This window comes from Sitophilus oryzae, unplaced genomic scaffold (assembly GCF_002938485.1).
Source record: "Sitophilus oryzae breed Bouriz unplaced genomic scaffold, Soryzae_2.0 scaffold_1058_pilon_pilon, whole genome shotgun sequence".
Lineage (NCBI taxonomy): Eukaryota > Metazoa > Arthropoda > Insecta > Coleoptera > Curculionidae > Sitophilus > Sitophilus oryzae.
The window spans coordinates 1,782,391-1,804,427 of record NW_022145680.1 but is presented as its reverse complement, the minus strand read 5'-3'; the positions used below and the strand labels follow the sequence as shown (position 1 = coordinate 1,804,427).

At 35.6% G+C, this 22,037-nt stretch overlaps 1 protein-coding gene across 1 annotated transcript in view; it reads right to left on the bottom strand.

The window, feature by feature from the left end:
- The window catches only part of LOC115875825 (histone-lysine N-methyltransferase 2D-like), a 141,200-nt gene that overhangs the window by 8,454 nt on the left and 110,709 nt on the right, over positions 1 to 22,037 (bottom strand). Inside the window, exons 32-38 of the mRNA XM_030891351.1 lie at positions 21,600 to 21,871; positions 21,055 to 21,213; positions 16,532 to 16,778; positions 6,884 to 12,424; positions 6,599 to 6,822; positions 4,297 to 4,690; positions 507 to 1,022 (exon numbers count right to left, since the gene is read on the bottom strand). Coding sequence (XP_030747211.1) covers positions 507 to 1,022; positions 4,297 to 4,690; positions 6,599 to 6,822; positions 6,884 to 12,424; positions 16,532 to 16,778; positions 21,055 to 21,213; positions 21,600 to 21,871 — 7,353 coding nt within the window. The remainder of the gene's footprint in view (positions 1 to 506; positions 1,023 to 4,296; positions 4,691 to 6,598; positions 6,823 to 6,883; positions 12,425 to 16,531; positions 16,779 to 21,054; positions 21,214 to 21,599; positions 21,872 to 22,037) is intronic.

The following is a 22,037-nucleotide window of genomic DNA, read 5'->3' as shown; positions in this document are numbered from 1 at the left end:
CTGACCTCTTCTACTATCTATTTTGCCCTGCAGTATCAGTTGGATAAGTTGGTATTTTGACATTTTCGCTTAAAAAATCGTATTTTAAATTTCAATCTAGAATGTCATGGCTGTGTTAAGGAGCGATATCCTAGCCACGCGACGTCTGGCGCCCGCGTCTCGCCGCACACGGTTTACGAATAATTTGGTTTGGTAAATATTAAAATCGCAATTGCAGGTTACAGTCGCTGTAAATTGCAATTGGAGAATCGCAGTTTTGCTCATCTCTAGTTAACACCATACAAACAGGATAAATGTGAGACGTGTCCAATATCCATGTAAGTATATTTATATGGTAGCATCCGGTTGACTTGGTCCAAGTATACTTCGACAATGTCAGCTAGGCTTAACCAGAACTTGAATAATTTCAGTTAAAAATCAGAATAAAAAAATGCTTGTCACAAATTAACAAAATATACAATATAAAAAGTTTATAGCATTAACAAAAATATTTATGGTTTACTTACCTATAGGATAAATATAATTCGATGTGTGAAAGTTCTGTAACTGATGAGGCAACAGCTGACCCACATTGAGGAATATCAAACTGCCCACTCTCAGCAAGTGGTTTGTATCCGAATGATGCATCACGGCTGCCACTTGTCGATTTTCATCCCTGTTCACATAAACCCTCCTGCTGACCGACAGCGTTGTCAGTTCGTTGTCTTTCTCGTTCTTCGGCACGTGGACCGTACAGAAAACAGTTTTGTTCTTGAAAAATACGCAGCTGTCCCGAACCGCGCACGACAGATGGTAAACGCTACAGCAGCGCGTCTTGAAGCAACGTATGGTGGCGCCCAATTTGTTGCAGTGTACGCAGATGGAGGTGAGACTTTGCTGGATGGCGTTTTCCAGGTTCATTAAGGCACCGTTGACCGTTTCGTAGACCCCGTCCGACCACAGGGCACAATTTAAATGGACCCATTTGTCGACGTCAATATTGAGTAGTCTGGCTGGACCATCGGCTACACCGTCTCCGATAACTGTAAGTTGAAAGATGAAAAATATTTAGTGATATAAATTTTATTAGCTGTAATAAAGCTTAGTTTCCGTTATGAAAATTTCGCAATTTTTCTCATTCGCAATTTTTCAAAAAGTTAAAATGTTTTTAAGGACTACAGTGCAACAAATAATCGGAACAACTACTCCTAATGACGATTAGCGAATATACACTATGTGTATTGTTATCATATACCGGGTGCGTCTGAAAAGTGGCTCACCCTTATAATTTTTATATTTTTTCAGATAAAAAAACGAGATTTGGTAAGTTAGTATATGGTTTTTGGTTACTTCCTGTTTCACCGGAAATGACTACAACTTTTGATTTTGGCACGTCGGCATTTTTTTACTTTATTCGATAGAAAATGACACTCTGAATCGAATGACAATATCATATGTTAACTTTTGACATTTTCGCTTAAAACAAAATTGTATTTTAAATTTCAATTTAGAGGGCCATGGTTGTGTTAAAAACACTAATTTTTAATCAAGGAGCCTTGGAAAAATAGATTTGATCGTCTAATGTTTTTAGTGTCTTGTCCTGGTCGGTTCAAAGATGCCCAAATCGTATTTTTAGTCATATCTAAAAATGTTTCAAATGGAACGAGGGTGGCTCATTAGTATATTTGAAAAAAGCATTTTTTTACGAATAATTTGATACCACACACTTGGTATTTCGAGTTAAATTTCATCATTATGAACCGCATGTTATAATTTCAAATAAACCATATGCGAAAATGTCAAATGTTGACATATGATATGCCAATCTATTCAGAGTGACATTTTCTATCAAATAAAGTAAAAAAATACGGAGGATGTCATTTAAAAATCAAAAGTTGTATTCATTTCGGGTGAAACCGGAAGTGACCGAAAACAATTGAATATGTCAATCAATCCTAATATATGCCATATACTAACATTCCAAATCCCGTTTTTTATCCGAAAAAATAAAAAAGTTGTAGGGTTGAGCCACTTTTGAGACGCACCCGGTATATTTATCAAAAACATCATCAAAAATATGGATTTTAGTGTAATAAGAATACATATTATATTGATTGATATTTTTTACATAAGTTCGCACTAAAAAATAACGCTTATCTGTTCTACAAATATAAAATCTTATTATTATGTAAAAATAATAAAGTCCAAAAAAAACGGCTACAGAAAAAGAATCGTTTCGGGCTGTTAATAAGAAAATAAGTGTTTAACACTATGGCATAAAACACTTATTTTCATAATTCGTCTAGCGAAGGCATATCGAAGACGGTGTGGAACTGAAAACGACAGTGTTGCCATATTAATATCTGTGTAATATCTGTAATACGTTTGACGAAAATATCTCTGGATGAAAAATTCCCGTTTATGTATTCAAAATTTATTCGTGTTAAAAAAAACAACAAAAATAAAAATTCATGTTCTCAGAAGAATCCCTGACTAGTCAGCGCGTTTCTTATTGGTTGAAATGTGTAGAAACCAGACTAACAATCAGGTTTCTACGCATTTTAACCAATGAGAAACGTGCTGACTAGTCAGGGATTCTTCTGAGAACAGACCTAATATTTTACATATGAGATAAACAGCCACCTTCATCTCCAAGCCAACTCTGACGCCGTCCATTATTTAATCATATAATATTATATTGAATTGTTTAATAATAGAAAAACCGTATTATTAACGTACTGTACCCAAAATCCGTAAATTTACGGATTTATCAGTAGTTCTGGCAACACTGTCTCCAGCAACCACTCACTCTGGCGACTGAAAGCAGTACTACGGTACAGTATTCTGTATCCGCTGCGTTGCCGGGTTATCAGCCCGTAGTGGCGCAGGGCTAAACTAAATCTCGGACAGGCTGACGGTAACGCCAGCTACCTCGGACGAAATTGACCATAATTCATCAATCAACGATAAAAGCATTTAGAATTGCTTTAGAACATTTTTGTGTTAGTCTAAATATTTATTTATAGATGCCATTACAACAAGATGGATATTCTGAAACAGAACTGTTCATTTTTTATTTTTTTTTCAATCCATTGCAAGACAAATAAAAAAAATTTTTTTTTTATACGAGGGCGGTTCAAATATGATGAAGACAAACGCAGTAGATGGCGAGCATGTATTTTTTGAAGGTCGTGGCTTGAGTATGTGTTAGCTGGGTCCCTTACGAACAGCGTGGCATAGGTTTCGTCGGGAGCGCATGTTTTACGTGCGTGCTACGACCATGAGTGAACGTCAAGTGCCGACCGCCATTGCGAAACGTATTGTCATTCGTTTTTTAGCGCGGGAAGGCGTTAAAAACACGGAAATTTTTCTGCGTTTGCAAAATCAGTTCGGTAGTGAGTGCCTGAGTAGGGCTGCTGTGTTTAAATGGGTCAAAGCCTTCAAGGATGGCCGCGAAACCGTCGAGAATGAGCCGCATGATCGTCGACCGCGAACCAGCATGACACCAGACAAAATTAGCCGCGTAGAGCTACTCATTTTGGAGGACCGTAGGATGAATGTTCGAGATATTTCGGCTGAACTCGGCATCAGTATTGGTAGTGTAGAGTCTATCATCCACGAACACCTTAAATATCGCAAAATAACGGCGCGATGGGTTCCTAAACTGTTGAACTTCGAGCAAAAATTATACCGCGCGTCAAACGCTCGATACAATATCGAAATCGGGATGGGAGGTACTGGAATACCCCCCCTACAGTCCGGATTTATCCCCCTGCGACTATAACATGTTTGGACCACTGAAAGAAGCCCTCGGAGGTCAAAGATTCAACACCGGCGATGAGGTAGAGAAGTTCGTGCGCACATGGCTGTCCGAGTTGCCCAATGAATTCTTCGATACCGGCATCAAAAAACTTCCGGAAAGGTGGACAAAATGCGTAACTAGTGAGGGGAATTACATAGAAAAACTGTAAATTTTTGTAATTTTTTTCGGAAGTAAATAAACGTATCAGAGAATTTGTCTCGATCATATTTGAACCGACCTCGTATCATTCATACAAAAGAAAAATGAATTTTTAAATTAAAACCCAAAAATAATTTTAAAAAATATTATTTTTTAATATATCCCTGTATTATATGCCCTGTATATCCCCGATTTATATGCCACTATGACAGTTGGTATTTGACATAATAGTAGCCATAATGACTTTTTGTTAATCAATCAATACCATCTGATGAATTTTTTTTTTGGCAGAGAATGTGTTATAAACATATTTAATGCGTAGATTTTAGTATCATATAAGTAACATAATATCCTACCTTGGCAAAACATGCACCTCCGCGTATCTTCGGGTATCTTAGGCGGAGTTACTGTAATGCCCATTTGATACAACATCTCCATCATTTCCTTATCCGTTAGACGTTTACGTTTCTGATTAGGCTGCAAGCAACCCAAAACCCAGAATTTATACGAAACGTTCCTGTGAACTTTTGTAGAGTCCTGAACCTTCACCAATCCCAATTTGTTGCCCTGTTTTAACGACGACTGAAAGTATGACGTAAACGAAGGCGGATCTTCCATTTTGACATCTTTTATATCCAAGGACGCTCGGTTAGATATAACGGATTTGTGGTCATTGGGTTCTGAGAGAATTGACTTGGGTTTGGTGGAATGCTTGTCTTTCTGCGATAAATGATCGATTATTGCGGCAGCCTAATAAATAAATTTAATTAAAATAATATATCCAAAAAAATTCTATATGGGTATTTCACCACTGCAAGAAAATCTGCAAAATAAAATAGTTATTTTTTGTAAACACTGCTGCGTTAATCCTAGGAGACCAATTCTCAGCAGTTAGGTTTACTGATAAACAAATTTGCCTAACGAACAAAAAAATGCTTAACGTTTCGGAAAGTTTATCTTTTTCCATCGTCGGAAGCAAAAAAATACAAAGAATAAAGAAAAAACAATTTAAAATATTTAAATGCAACTATTCGGGAACATTTTAGTTTTTTAAACATATACCATGGCTGGGAAACTTAAATGGAAATGACGGTTCATTAAAAATAGTTTTTCCTCCAAGATGCAGAGGCGCAAAATATTAAAACTGTCAATATTAACAATGCAAATGTCAATATCTGACAATAATAAAATTTGATTTTTAACTGTCACTCAGAGACGCTTTTGTTGTGATTTTACGGTTTGATTTCGTTTTGATTTGTCGAATTATTGTAAAATTAAATTCCTTCAGAGTTTTTGCCAGTATTCTGTTTTAGACAATGTTTTTTAAAAATGGTGGGACAATTTGTGTTTTGTATAGACTCTTAATTATTTTTTATCATGGAGTTTAATTGTTGTACACCTGGTTTCCGAAGGATACAATGGTAAGTAATTTAAATATATCTACTTACAGTTATAGATTTTTTAAATTAGTATTGCTAATAAATGCTAATTGCTGAGCAGTTATTTAATTGTGTTAATTGGTGCATGTAAGGAATTAAGGATGCGCGTTGCGTTATATTAGCATGATCAGCAGATGATTAAATCTAATTTAATTTGTTTTTATTATTTCAGGTCTCAAACGGAAATAAACTGGGAATCTTGCCTACACCAAAATTATATAGCCGTTTCCAATTCACTTCAAAGGAAGGAAAATTATGTAAAACTGCCTGCTATTTGCTGAAAATCGCCAAAGATTAAATTATAACTGTAACAACTTAATATATACTATTTCTAGTCTTTTTAATATATTTTTTAATTAATATCCGACATATAAGAACACTTTGTATGCTTTTAATTAAGTTGATTTATCGTTTATAATATGTTCGACCTAATTAAAAGCAGACAAAGTGTTCTTACATGTATGTCTAAATTTATTTTAAATTGTTTTAAATTAACTAAAACAACCCCTCTTCCCCGCGCCCCTCTCTTCCATTAGTATTTCTTCCTCCGACTACCAGAGGCGCCCTTGTATAATAAAATTGAAATGTATTATAAGTTGCCTATCTATTTAATAGTATAAGTCTTTTATCTATGACATATACATACGTCTACAAAAACCGTTGACGTTCTGTTAAAATGAGATTATATCCAAGTTAAACTTTAAAATTAACAATTACTACCTGATAACAATTACTTAGGTAAAACCAAAAAGCTTCAAACTTTCTGTATGAATATTTTTAATTTGTTTTTAATTTGTACGTATGTTATGTTCTTTAAAATCAAAGAAGCGATTGCCATACATTACTAACATTTACAGATGCATGAGCAATACATTTATTTTTATTAGATTGTATTAAAAAAGCCTCTTTTATTTTTCTTCTAGAGGCTATCGTTTTATTCTTTGTATTTTTTGCTTCCGACGACGGAAAGAGATCAACTTTCCGAAACGTTAAGCATTTTTTTGTTCATTAGGCAAAATTGTTTATCCGTAAACCTAACTTCTGACAATTAGTCTCCGTTGGATTAATGCAGCAGTGTTTACAACAAATAACCATTTTATTTTATATATTTTCTTGCAGTGGCAAAATACCCTTATAGGATTTTTTTGGAGAGATGAATCCGCCACATAGGTATAGACATTTTTTAAAATAATATAATATTAATCTTAGGATTACAAACCTTGTCTTCTGATATTGATGGGGAGCGATGCATCAAAGCAAACTGCATATAACAAGTGGAACTGCAGAAATAAAGTTCGTCTCCTTCGCTCAGCAAGTCCGAGTCTTTGGCCAGGAATGGCAAGTCCGACACTTTCTTTCTTATCATATTGTTCAAAATCACTACGTCACAATGCTTGCAGAACTTAGCCGCCCCATTTAGAATACTCTGAATATCAATCGGAGCTGTAAATAAAAATATATAGGTAATAATAAAGAAAAACAAACAACAGGAGAAAATACTTACTTCCTTCTTTCCCATCCTTTCCTTTCGTCCTATACATTCCCAGTTTTTGACCAGTAGCAGAAGATGTTCGATCCACTATCTGATATGTTGTAGGCGCAGGAATTTGTAATATATTAGCCAGATCTCTTAAAACTCCCACTATATCCTCCGCGGCCGCTGAAGTTAAAGTTAACGTAACCTTAATGTTTTCGTTTTCTTTGAGAGGGGTGGAGGGCGACGAACCCGGTCTCAATTTATCTTCCCTCAATTCTTTGCAGATATTCTCTTTGTCCTCCGGATCTATCTTAAAGTCTTTCAAGAACAAGCCGGCAGGTTTTAATCGGATCGGAATAGGTTTAATGATAGCGATCTCGGGCGACATTCTACCTGATTTTATGTAAACATCTTCGTCCTCATCATCGCTGATAAGTTTCAAACCAAAATATTTATCTGAAATATCACATGGCATGTGTTCGGGAGACGAACTACTGACGACTGAGTCTGGAGTATCCTCTCGGGAAAACAAATCGAACTTTTTATCGTCCTCTGTGTCAAAGCGAATCAACGGGAATTCTTGATCGTAAAATCCCCGTTGTGTTGAAGCTGGCGGTAACTCAGGTAGGGGTTCGTCATCGCCATACGGTTTAGTGCTATAAAAATCGGCAAATCCCGGAACTAAAGCATTTCCGTAGGCTCCTGTTAAATCTCCGATCCGAGAATCGTAACACTTTGTCCCTATTTTAGACAAATCCCCGCTTCCAAATATTGGCATAACTCCATAGTTTCGAACTAAAACCGGCTCAGATACAGACATAGGAGGTAGCTGTCTAATTTGCGCCAATACACCATCGATATAAGAATCGTAATCCTCCTCTAATTTAGAATTTTTACGCGCTCGTTTATTTGGTTTATTTAAATCTTTATTCATTATTTGATTTTGTCTCCTCTTCTGATTATACATTCTCCTTTTCTGCTTCTTTAATTCTTCCTTATCCAATATCAGTTTATCTAAATTACTGTCTCCAACATCCAGTTCATCTTTAATCTGGATTTCAGACTTTCCTTGATCAGAAACTTCTGAATGTTGCGAAGTATCATCTAACAATTCCTTCTTAACATCCATTAAAATATTTTGAGATATTGGAAACTCCTTTTTGATGATTAAAGGAGGAGTCTGCAAGCTGGAATCCTGACTACATGATGATCTCGGTGTGGGAGGAGATAACAAATCGTCTCTGCTAGAGGATCTACTCGGAGGAGCGCATTTCTTAATGTCAATGTGTAATTGTTGAGTGGGAGTCGTAGAACTTGACGTGGCGATCTGAGGTTGTTGAATTACAGGACTAGAAACGAACGAGGTTTCTCTTATAGGAGGCATTCTTTGTAGCGCAGGTCTTGTTTGAGTGGTAGCGGTTGATGTTTGCGGTTCAGTTTTGATAACTGGAGGCAGAAGTGACGACAGAGTCGGTGGGTTAGATTTTTGTGACTCGATCGAAGAAGCTAAAGTAGTAATAGTACTAGTACTATTGGGCGGAGGCGACTGAGTACTGGCGCATGCTGTATTTTGTAATAATTTCTTTAACAATGCGTTTTGCGAGTCTTCCCCCCGACTAGCCAACGAAGATGAAAATTTCAAAGCGCCCAATTCTTGTTTAAACGTTCCAACTTCGCTATCTATTAATTCTGTCTTGATATCTTCCTTTAAGTCTTTTATGTCATCAAGAGACTTTGTTCTAGCTTTGGTAAGTTGGGTATGAAGCAAATTAGTTGTAGAAGTAATCACTGAACTTGTAGATATACTATTCACTGGAGAACTGCTGGTCAAAGCAGCTGCGGTTGCTGCGATAATGGCATTTGGTTGAGCCTGCGCTAGAGCTGTTGAAAATCTGGTGGGAGATAAACTGATAGGAGTAGCAAGAAGGCTGGCCGCTGTTATGGTATCAGCGGAAGGTTTTGTAGATGGGGTAGCAGCCGGTTGGTTTTGAAGCATAGCCGTTAATGTTAACGATGCTTTTTTAGTTATATCCGTGTTTGAATTTGTCGTAGTTGGTTGTTTTGAGGTAGTCGTGGGAGTGGACACAATAGCTAATAATTTTGATTGATCCGAAGTAACAGATACAGTCTTATTGGTAAGTATACTTTCATTAAGTGGTGGAACAGAACTTATTGTAGTTCGAGGGGTTTGAATAACTTTATTAGGCGAGCTGCAAGCAACTTTTGGTTTTATTGTATTTGGTACAATTACAGTACTGCTTGTAGTCAAAACAGGTGCCGGCTTTTCTATCTGTTGGATTATTCTAGATGTAACAATTGGTGACGAAATAACCGGGTTAGGATTATTTATTATTTTTTGGCTGCTTGGTTTACTTGTAGTCTCTACGTTTGAAGATTGTGAAGTGGTTGATGTTTGTAGAGAAAGAAGAGTGCGTAATTGTTGTGACGCATTTGCCATGTTAGTAGTCAGTTCTGTTGGCTGAGATAAAGGTGATAACTGAGGTACACTTTGCTTAGCTATGTTGGCCACATTTATGGCCATTGGAAGACTTACGGATTCTTTAGAATTCTCTCCATCAGCTTTTACAGATTTCTTGCTGCCAATTGAATCAGGTGTTCCGGGATTCTGCATATTTTCAAACATATCCAAAACATCTTCATAAGAATCAAATTCCCGTCTCGGATTTTCAAGTGCTTGCAATGCAATGTTATCTAACATCTGTTCTTGTGACGGAGTCGGAGAAGGTATCGAAATCACAACTGATTTATCTTCAGCAGATCCATCAAACGCGCTCATTGTTTCAGTAGCCGTAATTTGCATATGAGCTGGCGGTTCCTGTATCACTTGAGCAGTCATTTTTAATTCAGGAGTTGAATGATGAATTATAACTGGTGGAGAGGGCTTGGGTATTACAGGGCTCGACATTTTCTGAATTTTCTCTTTAGTTATTATATGCCCGACTTTGTTGTGTAGAGAATGGCCTAATCTTTCTGCAAACTCATTTTTGCCTTCCACGTTTATACTTGTTTTCGTCTGATCTTTACTTCCATCTGATTTTCCTTTAGAATCGTTATTTTTCATGAACAGCTTTACATCTCCCTGATCAGATTTTCTTTTGTCGTCGAGGGTATCTATATTTGAACTGTCCGGAGATACAGAGCCATCTTCAAAGAGTTTTTTTGGTAAACTATTGTCATGCGTAGTTAAAGATAATGATGAAGAAGGTTTATCAATTACTTTTACGTTGGGCAGTTGTCGTACTGCGCTGGCACTAATGACTGGTACGGTAAATTTAGATGGTAAGATAGAAGCTATCTGTGAAGTACTAGCGCTCACTATAGTAATAGAAGGAGAGGACGAGACGATTTTGGGCCCGACACTAATTATGTTACTTCTTACTGGATTATGAGTGAGAATGATGTGGTGAGATGACAATTTTGATGCTGCTGTGGTGTTTATTTTTGTTGTAGGTGTTAAAATTAATTGTTGGGTTTCCAAAGTTGGCTTCGAACCGTCAGATCTATTTGTAAAATTCTGTATGATCGGGGTAGTAATGAGCGAAATTTTCTGAGGCATTTTCGTATTCGGTCCAATAACATTAGCGGGTCTAATTGTGGCCTGCGCTTTAGGTGGAAAACTGAACACGTTTGTCGGTGCTGCGTATTTGTGAAAATCTGCAATTTGTTTAGGATCAGGTTTCATTAGTTTTTCTTTCCTCGAACCTTCGTCTATTAATTCTTCAAAGTCCTCTTTTGTTGATATTTGCTCCTCTGGTGACTTAACAGGTTGATCTATAACAACTACTTCAGATTCTTCAAAAGGTTGTGTCAGCTCTTCGTCTTCGGGCTCCGTAGAAGGTTCGGTAGTTGCATCTTGATCTGGCGATTCCGCAGAATCTGTGATATTAAGTATGTTGTATTTTTTTGTACGACCCTGCATAATAAATTCGTCGTCGCTTGTCGTTGGACTACGAATCACTATATCCGCATATTCTTCTTCTACTTCTTCCTTATCAGAATATTGAATGTTTCCCGATATATCGACCACCATGTTTTCGTGAAATAACATAAAATCGTCCGTAATTTGGTCTGCTTCTAAAGGGCTAGTAAGTACCTCCCCAATATCACTTTGAGATAATGTCTCTGTCATATCTAATTCGTCGTCATTTTGTTGTGCGGCAGAACTCAAAGAAATTTCAGAAGATAGCACTGTACTATTATCATCTTCATAGTCAACAATTTCCGTTACAAGATCCTGTTTGGGCATTGTTTTATGGCCCACGATTCTATTGGGCCCAGAAGGTGGAGGAGTTAATGGTGAAGTAGATGAATTTTCATCAAAATCATTAAAATCTGAGCTAATTTTTACGCCAACTCCCTTCAAATTTCCTTTTGGTAAGGATTTCTTTTTTAAAATAGACACCTTATTTAAATGCAATTCTTTTTTAGACTTTAATGATGAAGTGGATTCATTCGTACCTTTATCAGTATCATTGTTTGTTGGTGGAGTAGGAACTCGTTTTTCTCCTCTACCAAACCCACTCCACATCGGTGCTCCGCCTCTGAGACCTAATTTAAAAAATCCAAATTTTCCCCAACCTGGAGGCGGTAGCGGTATTGGATTATTAGGGTTATTTGGATTACCACCGCCCGTAAGCATATTTTCTTGAAACGAACCATCCATGCTATAAGGAGTTCTGGGTGTACTAGGATTTTCTACGCTGGTTGGTCTTTCTGGCATTGCAGGGCTGCTACTGGCACTGGGTGGTCTTCTAATCGCGTGAGGGGAGTGAATCATAGGAGAAGATGGCGGTTGATATTGATGCATCATTGGGCTACTTGGCGGCTGATTTTGATGAAAAGGACTCCTTGAAGCAGGCGAATTTGGCATGTTTCCTTGATTTGGGTTGAAGTTCAGCATCGGGCTTTTAGGAGGCATAGGTGACGCAGGCATCGAATGAGGTGACATAATTTGTTGCGTATGTAATGGACTTTTTGGTGGCAATGGAGATTGAACTGGATTCGATTGCTGTTGCTGTTGTTGCTGCTGCTGATTGAGCCGAGCTTGTAATTGCATGGCAGCCTGCTGCTGTTGTTGTTGCTTAGCCAGTTGCTGTTGAACTAGCATCTGATGTTGTTGAGGTGTTAAAGGTGGTTGACTTTGCTGCCTTGTCAAATTTCTATGTTGAATTAATTGAGCTACTCTAGCTGAATGCAATATGTTTCCATCAGTTTGATTGTTATCCTGTTGATGCAACTGTTTCTGCATTAGTTGTTGCGGTGTCATCTGAACTGGAATTATTGGTGGACTATTCAACGGTGACGGGGTACCAGGTTTTGGAGAATAACCTTGCATAGGACTAGGAGTTTGACTTCTTATGCGTTGTTGAAGAGCTGCATGGTCTACGGAAGCCCTAACAAAGCGCATTTGGGAAGTTCCGCCCCGCATGTCATTGCTGTAACCTACAGGACTTGTAACTACTCTTCTGTGCTGTGGAGATGTCATCCTTTGTACTTGAGGCAGCATGCCCATCTGTGATGGGGACTGCACAGGTCCAGGGCTTCCTTCTAGTAATAAATCAAAGTAACTTTTATTTATAGATGGTTTAATATTACCTAAATTGGAATTTAAAAAAAATATCTGATAAAAATTGAAAGCCAACAAATAACGTGTAGTCAAAACTATCCCAGATTTGGATAGCTTTCACAAAAATATCTCTATTCCCTATGGCTAACATGTAAATTTCCGAAAACATTATTGATACTCTCGGTAACGTTACATGTTGCCAAGCTGCACAATAGAACGCAATGGAGAAGAATTGTAAACTCAGTTAACAATGACAACCAAAAAGTAAAGAGGCAACATAGTAATGAGATTTTTGAATGTCCGGGGTGCGGACGAGAGATAACATCACGTATCGGGCTTTTCAGTCATAGAAAAGTTCATGAAAGAAAACGCTTTGCGTAACCCTCTTCTGATGGGTGTCAAATACTCGTCAGCGAGTAACGGCTGTAAGTAAGTGTTGCCACTGGATGTTATAATACTATTTAAAACGTTAATCTTAAATTTTGAATTTAAATATTTAATAAATATTAGAAAAGCTGATATACATAAGCAAGACATAAACAAAGGTAGAAAGTTTGAGAAATTGTCCAAAATTTTAGTTAAAGTTTGTATAGCGTCTATAATTGTAGGATAAAAAACAAAATTATGTAAATTGGGAAATATATTCTTTAGTTTTAAAAAAGATGTAAGTTAATAGGAACAGAGGCAAGTATCCAAATAAATTTGATACACACTGAACAAATCGAAATTGGGTCGTCACATCAAATTCAATATCGTTACTCATTTTACGACAACATTGTTGAACAGCTTAGATATACTATTTTCGTTTATTATTTTAATTATTGTACGAACCGGCAACACTGTATGTCGCTTTTTATTTTGTCTCTCTGCCTGTCATTTGGTCGTATATATTTATCTGTCGTATGCATTAAAATATAGAACACGGAAATAAAATGACCAGGGCTAGTACGGTAATCGCAAAACAATTTCCGATGGACGTGATCAACTTTGAGTGACAAGCGATGACGACAATGCTGCCAGATTGTGATGGATTTATGAAATGAATCTTAATTTAAAATTGACAAACAATATATTTATTATATCATTTTTTAAAGATTTTTATATTTTATTTTTAATTTAATAACTAATATTTTCTAATATTATTTATTTATTATTTGTAATTTTTGTAATTAATTGATTTATTTGTTTTATAGCTTATTTTACTTATTACATATTGGCAAAAAATAGTCCATTATGAGGATTATTTTAAGCGTTATTATGGGATATTTATTTATTGATGTACCGGGTGGCCAACTAAGAATGAACGCCGGCTGTATCTCAGAAACTACTTATCTTATAACTTTGGGAAAAAAAAATCTAATCGAAAAGTAAATCGACCAAGAGAAATCGCTAGAAATTATTGTCAAGTTCGAAAAATGCCCGCTAGGGGGCGTTTCTCTGATAGCCAATCAGAAAACAGATTTTTTTCTCAAAAATATGCAGGTGAACAGGTATTTTAAATATTACTATTGTAATTGTGAAGAAATTTGTAATTTTTTTGATATAGAGTATTTTGCTCTATCTCATAAAATAAAGTGGTGGGGGAAGGTTAAACTTGCTTTTATTAAAATAAGGATAACTCTGGTTTAGGTTAGCCAATTTAAACAAACTATGGCTCGTTTAAAAAAGCTTTTCTTTCTTAATGATCTCCAGTATACATTTTGTTTCCATAAATTTTTTCGTTGTAGCTAGAGGGCGTTGTTTGACACCATAACAGATATTGCGCTTTTGCATAAAAAAATTAAATAGGAGGCTATATTTCTGTTTGCTCAGTTAAATAGAGCACCAAACTAAATCGTTTTGATATTTTGACGTAACCAATTTACCTGTTTTTGTTTCCTAGCCTACTACTATAATTTTTAGATCATATAATCCTAAACAGCAGCCTAACATGATTTGTTTTCTTAATACCTACGGTTAGAGAGAAGATAGAAAGTTGCGGTTTGCGCTGATTTTTTGGAAATTTTGTGCTCTATTTAACTATGTAAAGAGAAATATAGCCTCCTATTTAATTTTTTTCTGCAAAAGCGCAATATCTGTTATGGTGTCAAACAACGCCCTCTAGCTACAACGAAAAAATTTATGGAAACCAAATTTATACTTTTTTAAACGAGCCCTAGTTTGTTTAAATCGACTAACCTAAATCAGAGTTATCCTTATTTTAATAAAAGCAAGTTTAACCTTCCCCCATCACTTTATTTTATGAGATAGAGCAAAATACTCTATATCAAAAAAATTACAAACTTCTTGACGATTACAATAGTAATATTTAAAATACCTGTACACCTGCATATTTTTGAGAAAAACCCTGTTTTCTGATTGGCTATCAGAGAAACGCCCCCTAGCGGACATTTTTCGAACTTGAAAATAATTTCCAGCGATTTCTCTTGGTCGATTTACTTATAAGAATTTTTTTCCCAAAATTATACGATAAGTAGTTTCTGAGATACAGCCGGCGTCCATTCTTAGTTGGCCACCCGGTACATATTACAACGCCATAAGTGGCAATAACAAGTAAGAAGGTGCTATTAATGCACATACTAATAATCACAGAATTTAATAAAAACTAACGTAGAAATAACTTTGAAAGTGGCATAATCTGCTTACTAGTCAAACTTACTTCTCTGACTGCCGTCAAGGGTAATAAAGGACCTTTATTGTCACATTCTCGTTCAAAATAGTTATCACGGAAGCTACAAGCTCTTTGCTTCGGCTGTTTAAATACTTCGGCATACCATCTATATTTCAAGAAATGCAATACAAAAATTCCGAAATTTTGTTGTCAACAGAACTGTTTGTGCTTAAAAGTACAATTTTTAAAAAAAGTCTATGAAAATAGGCACGAGAACTACTCACAAATATTCAACAAGATATTCTACAAAATAATGACTCGCATTAGGATAATTGTCAAGTAATAAACGACAACCTTGCTGAAAACCAATGCAATGTGACCAACATAACGATAATAAAATTCGGTTTAAACTAATTTTTGCAGCTTTAATCTAAATAAAATATCTGTTACAATCATTTGCTCCATAAAGTAAAATGAAGAGCTGCTCAGTATCTTAAATTATACAACTTTAAACATTTTTGCCAAAATTTCATTAAGGGTGTATTCCGTTGCTTACCTTGGTTATGGTTTTATGTTTCGTTTCTATCGGTTTTTTGAAAGTTTTTTATTACGGAACACGGTTCCTGAAAAATTCGGTTATAACTGTCACCAAACTAACCAGCGCGAGAAGGCTGGTTTTTCTGGTTTTGTTTGTCAATCAAAGTCATTTAAGTGACAGAAATCAAGCAAATATTGGAAGTTTGAGTGAAATTCTCATTTAATTTCTAAAATTTATAATAATCTTTTGTATTTACATCCAAAAGCAATGGAGGTAGGCAGTAAAGGTAAATAAATTTCATTAACTAAATAGAATTACTTTTTAGGACCATTTAAACTTATCATGCAGACATTGTTTCATAAAGTCAGGAACATTTAAAGAAAACATGAAAAACAAGACAACAAGTAATCGTGAATGTTTTGTAAGCTATAAAAATACAAATATTGATTAGATTTGTTTATTTAATATTGATCTGTTTTAATATTGGACCTACAAATCTTCACTTGAGCTGTCTAACGAGTTTAACAGTTTATTAATAAAGTACTTTTCAATATTAAACTCCATTGAAAAGAAGAAGAAAACGTAAAAGCAGAGAATAGGTACATTAAAAATGCATAAAAGATAAATTTTATAATAGAGGTATTGAAATTTAGAAAACGTCAACATTTGACGTTTCCAGTATTTTACCAAACTGTTTGGTTTGGTTAGGTTAGGTATCAAACCGATGTTTTTCAGGAACCGCTCTTTACCGTAGTTTACCGATCTGGTTGGCCTGGTTTTGCAACGGAATACAGTCTTAGGTTTATAGACTTTAGTGTCAATGCCGATATGATTGATGACGTGCATAGGAAAATGTGTTGCGATTACCGTATAATAGTTATGTAGGCTGATTTATGCAACTTTTGACTAGAAAAAAAGTCAAAAGTAGAAAATTATTACCTTGAGACAACGGCGTTCCTATCCTCGACGGCTGCATGGGCGACACGTTGCCTCCCGGACTTTGCAACAACGCGGCCACCGACCCCGGTCCGGGAGAGTGGACCACCGGCCCCGGACTGTGCATGGGCGAGCTGTGCTGCGGCGACTGGTGATGGATGGGTGAGGAGGCGGGCGGGCCCAGGGGCGACGACGCTAGGCCGACGCTCGGGGGCGCGGGCAGTTTCGGCTGCTGCTTGTTCCGGTACTCCTTCATATAGACCAGTTGGGGTAATAACACAGTTTTATTTAAAGTAGTTGATATAGACAGTGCTACTTGTACGGGATTGCCGACTACTATGGAGTGTGGTTACTAGTAAATGTTTCGGGGAAAATGACAATAACATGTTTAACGACAATAACACGTTTTAATTAGATTTACCTGTATGGATATTTCGTAAAATTGTTTTTGAATTTTATTTTCACCGAATTTAAGACGCCAGATCAAATTAAAATTTTGTACGTCTATTAAAAGCCAATGCATCCTGACCAAGACCAAGGACAAGATTTAAACCAAGTTAAAAATTTTAAAAGGGGTTTCAATGACTTATTATCGTTGAGCTTAGTTCACAAATTCGGTATTTGGTAGTTGAATGTGCCGAGTTCAGTGTTTTTCGTAGTTCACTTGAACCCGAGTTTCAGCTATGTTTGTTCAACCGGACCTTATTGGTTTTGTAAACATGTGCCATCTCTTGTGGGGATATTCCTCGCGTAAAAATACGATTTATTTTTCATATCAACATAGGTCCGATTCTGCTTTGTTTCGTAGCTAGTCAGGATGTTAAAGTCATAATAATCTTTCTATTTTTATAATTTTCTTCCAAGTACTTTTAGTGATTCGAATGAAAATTTGAGGGTAAAAGTTACTTTAAGTGCTATATATTTGAATGCTAAAAAAGTGTCGATAAATTCATCAGGGACGTGCATATGGGTTATCAATGGAATATTTTTCAAATAAAACATGTGCGCTACTGACTATTTTTCTGTTGATATCAAAATTGTGTAGGCCGTTTATATTATATATGTTACTGTAAATATCCGAAATGCGGTAAAACATAGGATTTACCAAAAGCAAGTGGTAGTAAAAACCAACCAACCCCAACAAATAACTACCTAACCTAATTAATTAATGATTTTGGTAAATCCTAGGTTTAGCGCGCTTATCCTAGGTTTTACCGCATTTCGGACATTTACAGTAACATATATATGCCAATTAAAAGTGATCTCTTGATATTTTGTCAAAGTCGGCCTCCCTGATGAGATAAACGCAATTTTATTAATCACAATTTAATAAAATTAAAATAAAACTAAAATTATTAAATTATATATTTTACCTAATGTATTATTAAGTATTAACTCCGCTATACCAGTCCCAAGCCTGGGGCCCCATCAACGAAAAGATGGGGAAGGAGAAGGGGGAGGAGTAACAACATCGAAAAAAAAACCAGGGTTCATCTGGCCCGGATGATAGCACCCTGTAAGGGCTCCTGACTAGGGTACAGGTCAAAAGGTCAACGGCGGAAGTAATAAACTAGAAGGCGGAAGAACCTCGAGGGGAAGATTGGTCTCCGAAGTCCGGAAAGACAACCATTCTAAAGGAAGAAAACCTTAATTAAAAATTACCTGGCCCTCCAGGTTGGGGGTTTAGGCGTCAGTTAGGTAGCTGAGTCAGTTGCTTAGCCATTTGCTTGGCTTTAAGCCTCGACTCGCGCCTTTTTAATTCAGTATCTGCTTTCGCGGGTAAATTACGTCCATCAAATACCATTATAGGACGTATATCGTGTTGCAGAAGCATATTAACGTACTTTAAGCAATACCTCACGTAACTAAGATAACAAAATAGTGTCAAAAATTTATTGGAAGGAATTAATTAATTTAAATTTCTTACTTATCTGTATCTTGATTGTTGGCAAGTTGGAAGGCACTGGCCGTAACTCCTTTATGTAGTAAGCAGTATGAATCAACTGCTACCGTGCCTCCCCTGAACTCGGACACGTGGCATGGTCTTGTTGCACCCTCCAGAAAAGGCAAAAGACCTGTTATGTTCATTACATAGAATGAATAGCTCAGACTACGACTAAAATTATGATATCAGAATAACTAAACGGGAAAACAAAACTTCTTGGTTAAACTGAACTTAACTCTTCCTAAAGCATTCTGTGGCGGCAAATCATGATGCAAAAAAAATGTCGTATATTGTTCTGTTACCATGGCGGAAATTGGCGGTAAAAGTTCCCTGTCACTTAGAAAAACATATACTTACCAAAAAGCCTAACATTTGTCTCGGAAACTCGGACGGAACTATTGGAAAACAACGTAAGCTACGGAAACGGACAATGAATATTGACACTTGGAATGTACAAAGTATCAGCGGAAAGATTAAAGAAATCACTAAAGAGTTAGAAGTATTAAAAATGGATATTGTAGCTTTAACTGAAACAAAAAGAAAAGGCAATGGCACAGAACTAAGTAACAATTATGTGCATATTTTTAGTGGTGTTGCAAAACAAGAAAGAGCGAAAAGAGGTGTGTCCTTTTTGATTCATAAAAAACACCAAAATAGAATCACAGACTTTGAGAGCATAGATGAGAATACAATTAGAGTTAATATGAATATAAATCAAAAATCAGTCACCATTTTTGGAGTCTATGCAATTTCTGATGACGAGCCGTATCATAAGAAGGACGATTTCTTTGGAAAACTCAATGAAGAAATAACAAAAATAGGGAATGGAAGAGAACTTATAATCCTTGGCGATTTTAACGGTAGAATTGGACGAAGGACAAACCATAAAGTAGTGGGCCCACATGGAGAAATAAATCTAAATGAAAATGGCGAAAGAATAATAGAAATATGTGAAAGTCACCTATTAAAATTCACAAATGGCTTTTATAAGCACAATGATATACATAAATACACTTGGACACAACCAACCACGAATCTAAAATCAATAATAGACTACGTCATAGTAAGACAACAAACGCCACTTCAGATAAATGATGTACAACCATATAGAGGCATTACATGTGGATCAGATCATTACTTAGTCAAAGCTAAAATAATATTCCCATTCAGACGTGACAAAAAGGAGGAAACCAATCGAAATTATGAGCATACCGAACGTATTGAATCTAAGCGATATAATCTGGATAGGCTAACAACCGAGAGTACCAGACAACTTTACCATAAAAGATTGGATGAAAAACTATATATGTATAACTCAGAACAATAGCGTTGAAGAAGTATACGCAAATATTCTAAGCAGTCTTCACAGTGCAGCGGAAGAAGCTCTTGGATCAAGAGCTCAGGTTCAAAGTAATAACATATGGTGGAATGAAGAAATAGATTGCTTAATTAAGGAAAAGAAAAACGCGTACAAAAAATGGCTAAGTAGTAAACAAGATAGAGTCGCATATCTAGAACAAGACAAAAAATAAGAACTGCAAAACGAGATGATATTAAAATTTTTTAAAGGTTGCTGTTAGACTTGTATCAAGGCAAATTAATAAAATTGCGTTTATCTCATCAAGGAGGCCTAAACTGACAAAATATCAAGAGACAATTTTTAATCGGCATTAAACTGTTTACACTATTTTGCTAACAAGATTTTCTCTCTTGTTCGTAGGCGTACATGCTTTTTTTAGAAAAATATTCCAATGATTACACATATGCACGTCCTTGGCGAATTTATCGACACTTTTTTAGCTTTAGAATATGTTGCATTTATAGTAACGTTTACCCTCAAAATTTGATGCGAAACGCTTAAAGTACTTGGAAGAAGATTATAATAAATCAAAAAAATATTAAGACTTTAACAGCCTGTAACTACGAAACAAAGCAGTATCGGACATATGTCATATGAAAAATAAATCTTATTTTTACGCGAGGAATCTCTCCACGAGAGATGGCACATGTTTTTTGAAACACCCTGTATATACAAAAAAGTATAATTAAAATGTCTAATATTTTCCCATACACAATACCCTAGAGATTTTATATACAATATATGCATATTCTATGTACCATCATTGTCTTGACAAAAATGGTTCCTTTTATATTTTGTTAAAAATAATTTATCATAAATTAAGAATATACTAACCAATCCCATAGATTTGAAAAGACGAGATCTTAAAGAAAAAGTTTCTATTTAATAAAGTTAAATTGTTGTTAAACAACATATTGCCTATTCATACATATAAAATGTTAAAGTTTGAAATACTATTTCAGTGCGCAAATAATCAGCAAAATAAAAACTTTAAAAATATACTTTGAGTGATCAAGATATATTTCTCAGATACCATATGAAAGAAAAAAGACATCAGCTTAACTTGAAAATAATAATCGCTGTTATTGATCATGTAAAATATTGCGAATACCAGCGATCCTAGAAAAATACCATAATGCGTCGAAACAGGTTAAAGTCAAATTCCCCGATTAGTTGCAGTGCTCCACATGGACAAACAGCAGTGCCTATATTGACAGATACCTGTATAAGCATCGCGTGCTGTCGACTTTGCTTCCTGCTTATCTCCAGCTGTTTCTGCAAAATCGCCTGTTCCGCCAGAATGCGTTGCAACTCGATTGCGTCGGCATCGTTTAGCTGATTGCCAGATTTCTTTAATTGCCTTTGTTTGCTGTTTAACGACTAAAAAGCAAAATCATAGTTATTACAAATAAAGTATATCCCAAAAAAAATAATTTAATACTAATATAATAATTAGTTAATTTAATATTAATTAATTAACTAATGAAATATTAATTACTTAATTTAATACCCATTTAATATTAATATTAATTAATTAATTTGATATTGATTAATTTAATATTAAATAATTAATTATTAATTATCCCGAATAACTTGAATAGTTAAGTAGTTTTTTTTTAAAATTTAAAAACGAATTAACATTAATTTAAACCTTTTCAAATAAAAACATGTTTGTAGGACATTTTCCACCACAGGCACTAATAAATAATTATGTAATAAACAACTACATTAGTTTGTAAAAACTGAATGAAAATTGAATGACTAACCTTACGACTTTTCCTCAATTTCTGAACCTCCGTCTCGTAGTATCTCAGCTGCTGTGTAAGCATATTGTTTTGATGATTCAGCCAATGTTCGTAGTTTTGTTGCGCCTGTTTATCCTGCTCAGTAATAATATTTTCGGGAGGAAGCGGTGGCGCAGGAGTTTGATGGGCATTAAACATTTGTATTTTCGTCGTAATTTCCGTGGTTGGTTGACTAGTTGGTTGGGGAGGTTGAACCCTGTTCTGCTGCCAATGTCCCAAACCAGAAGGATTACCTAAAATTAATATATTTATCCAATATCCTATTGATTCCTCAAGCTTGTTCAATGATATCGTGGTCATTAAAAGTTCATTAGACACAATTTATGTCTATACAAAAATGCTTTTGTTCCTCAGAGGGCATCAGAGTTTAAAAAATACATTTTTAAGATATTGTAAGAA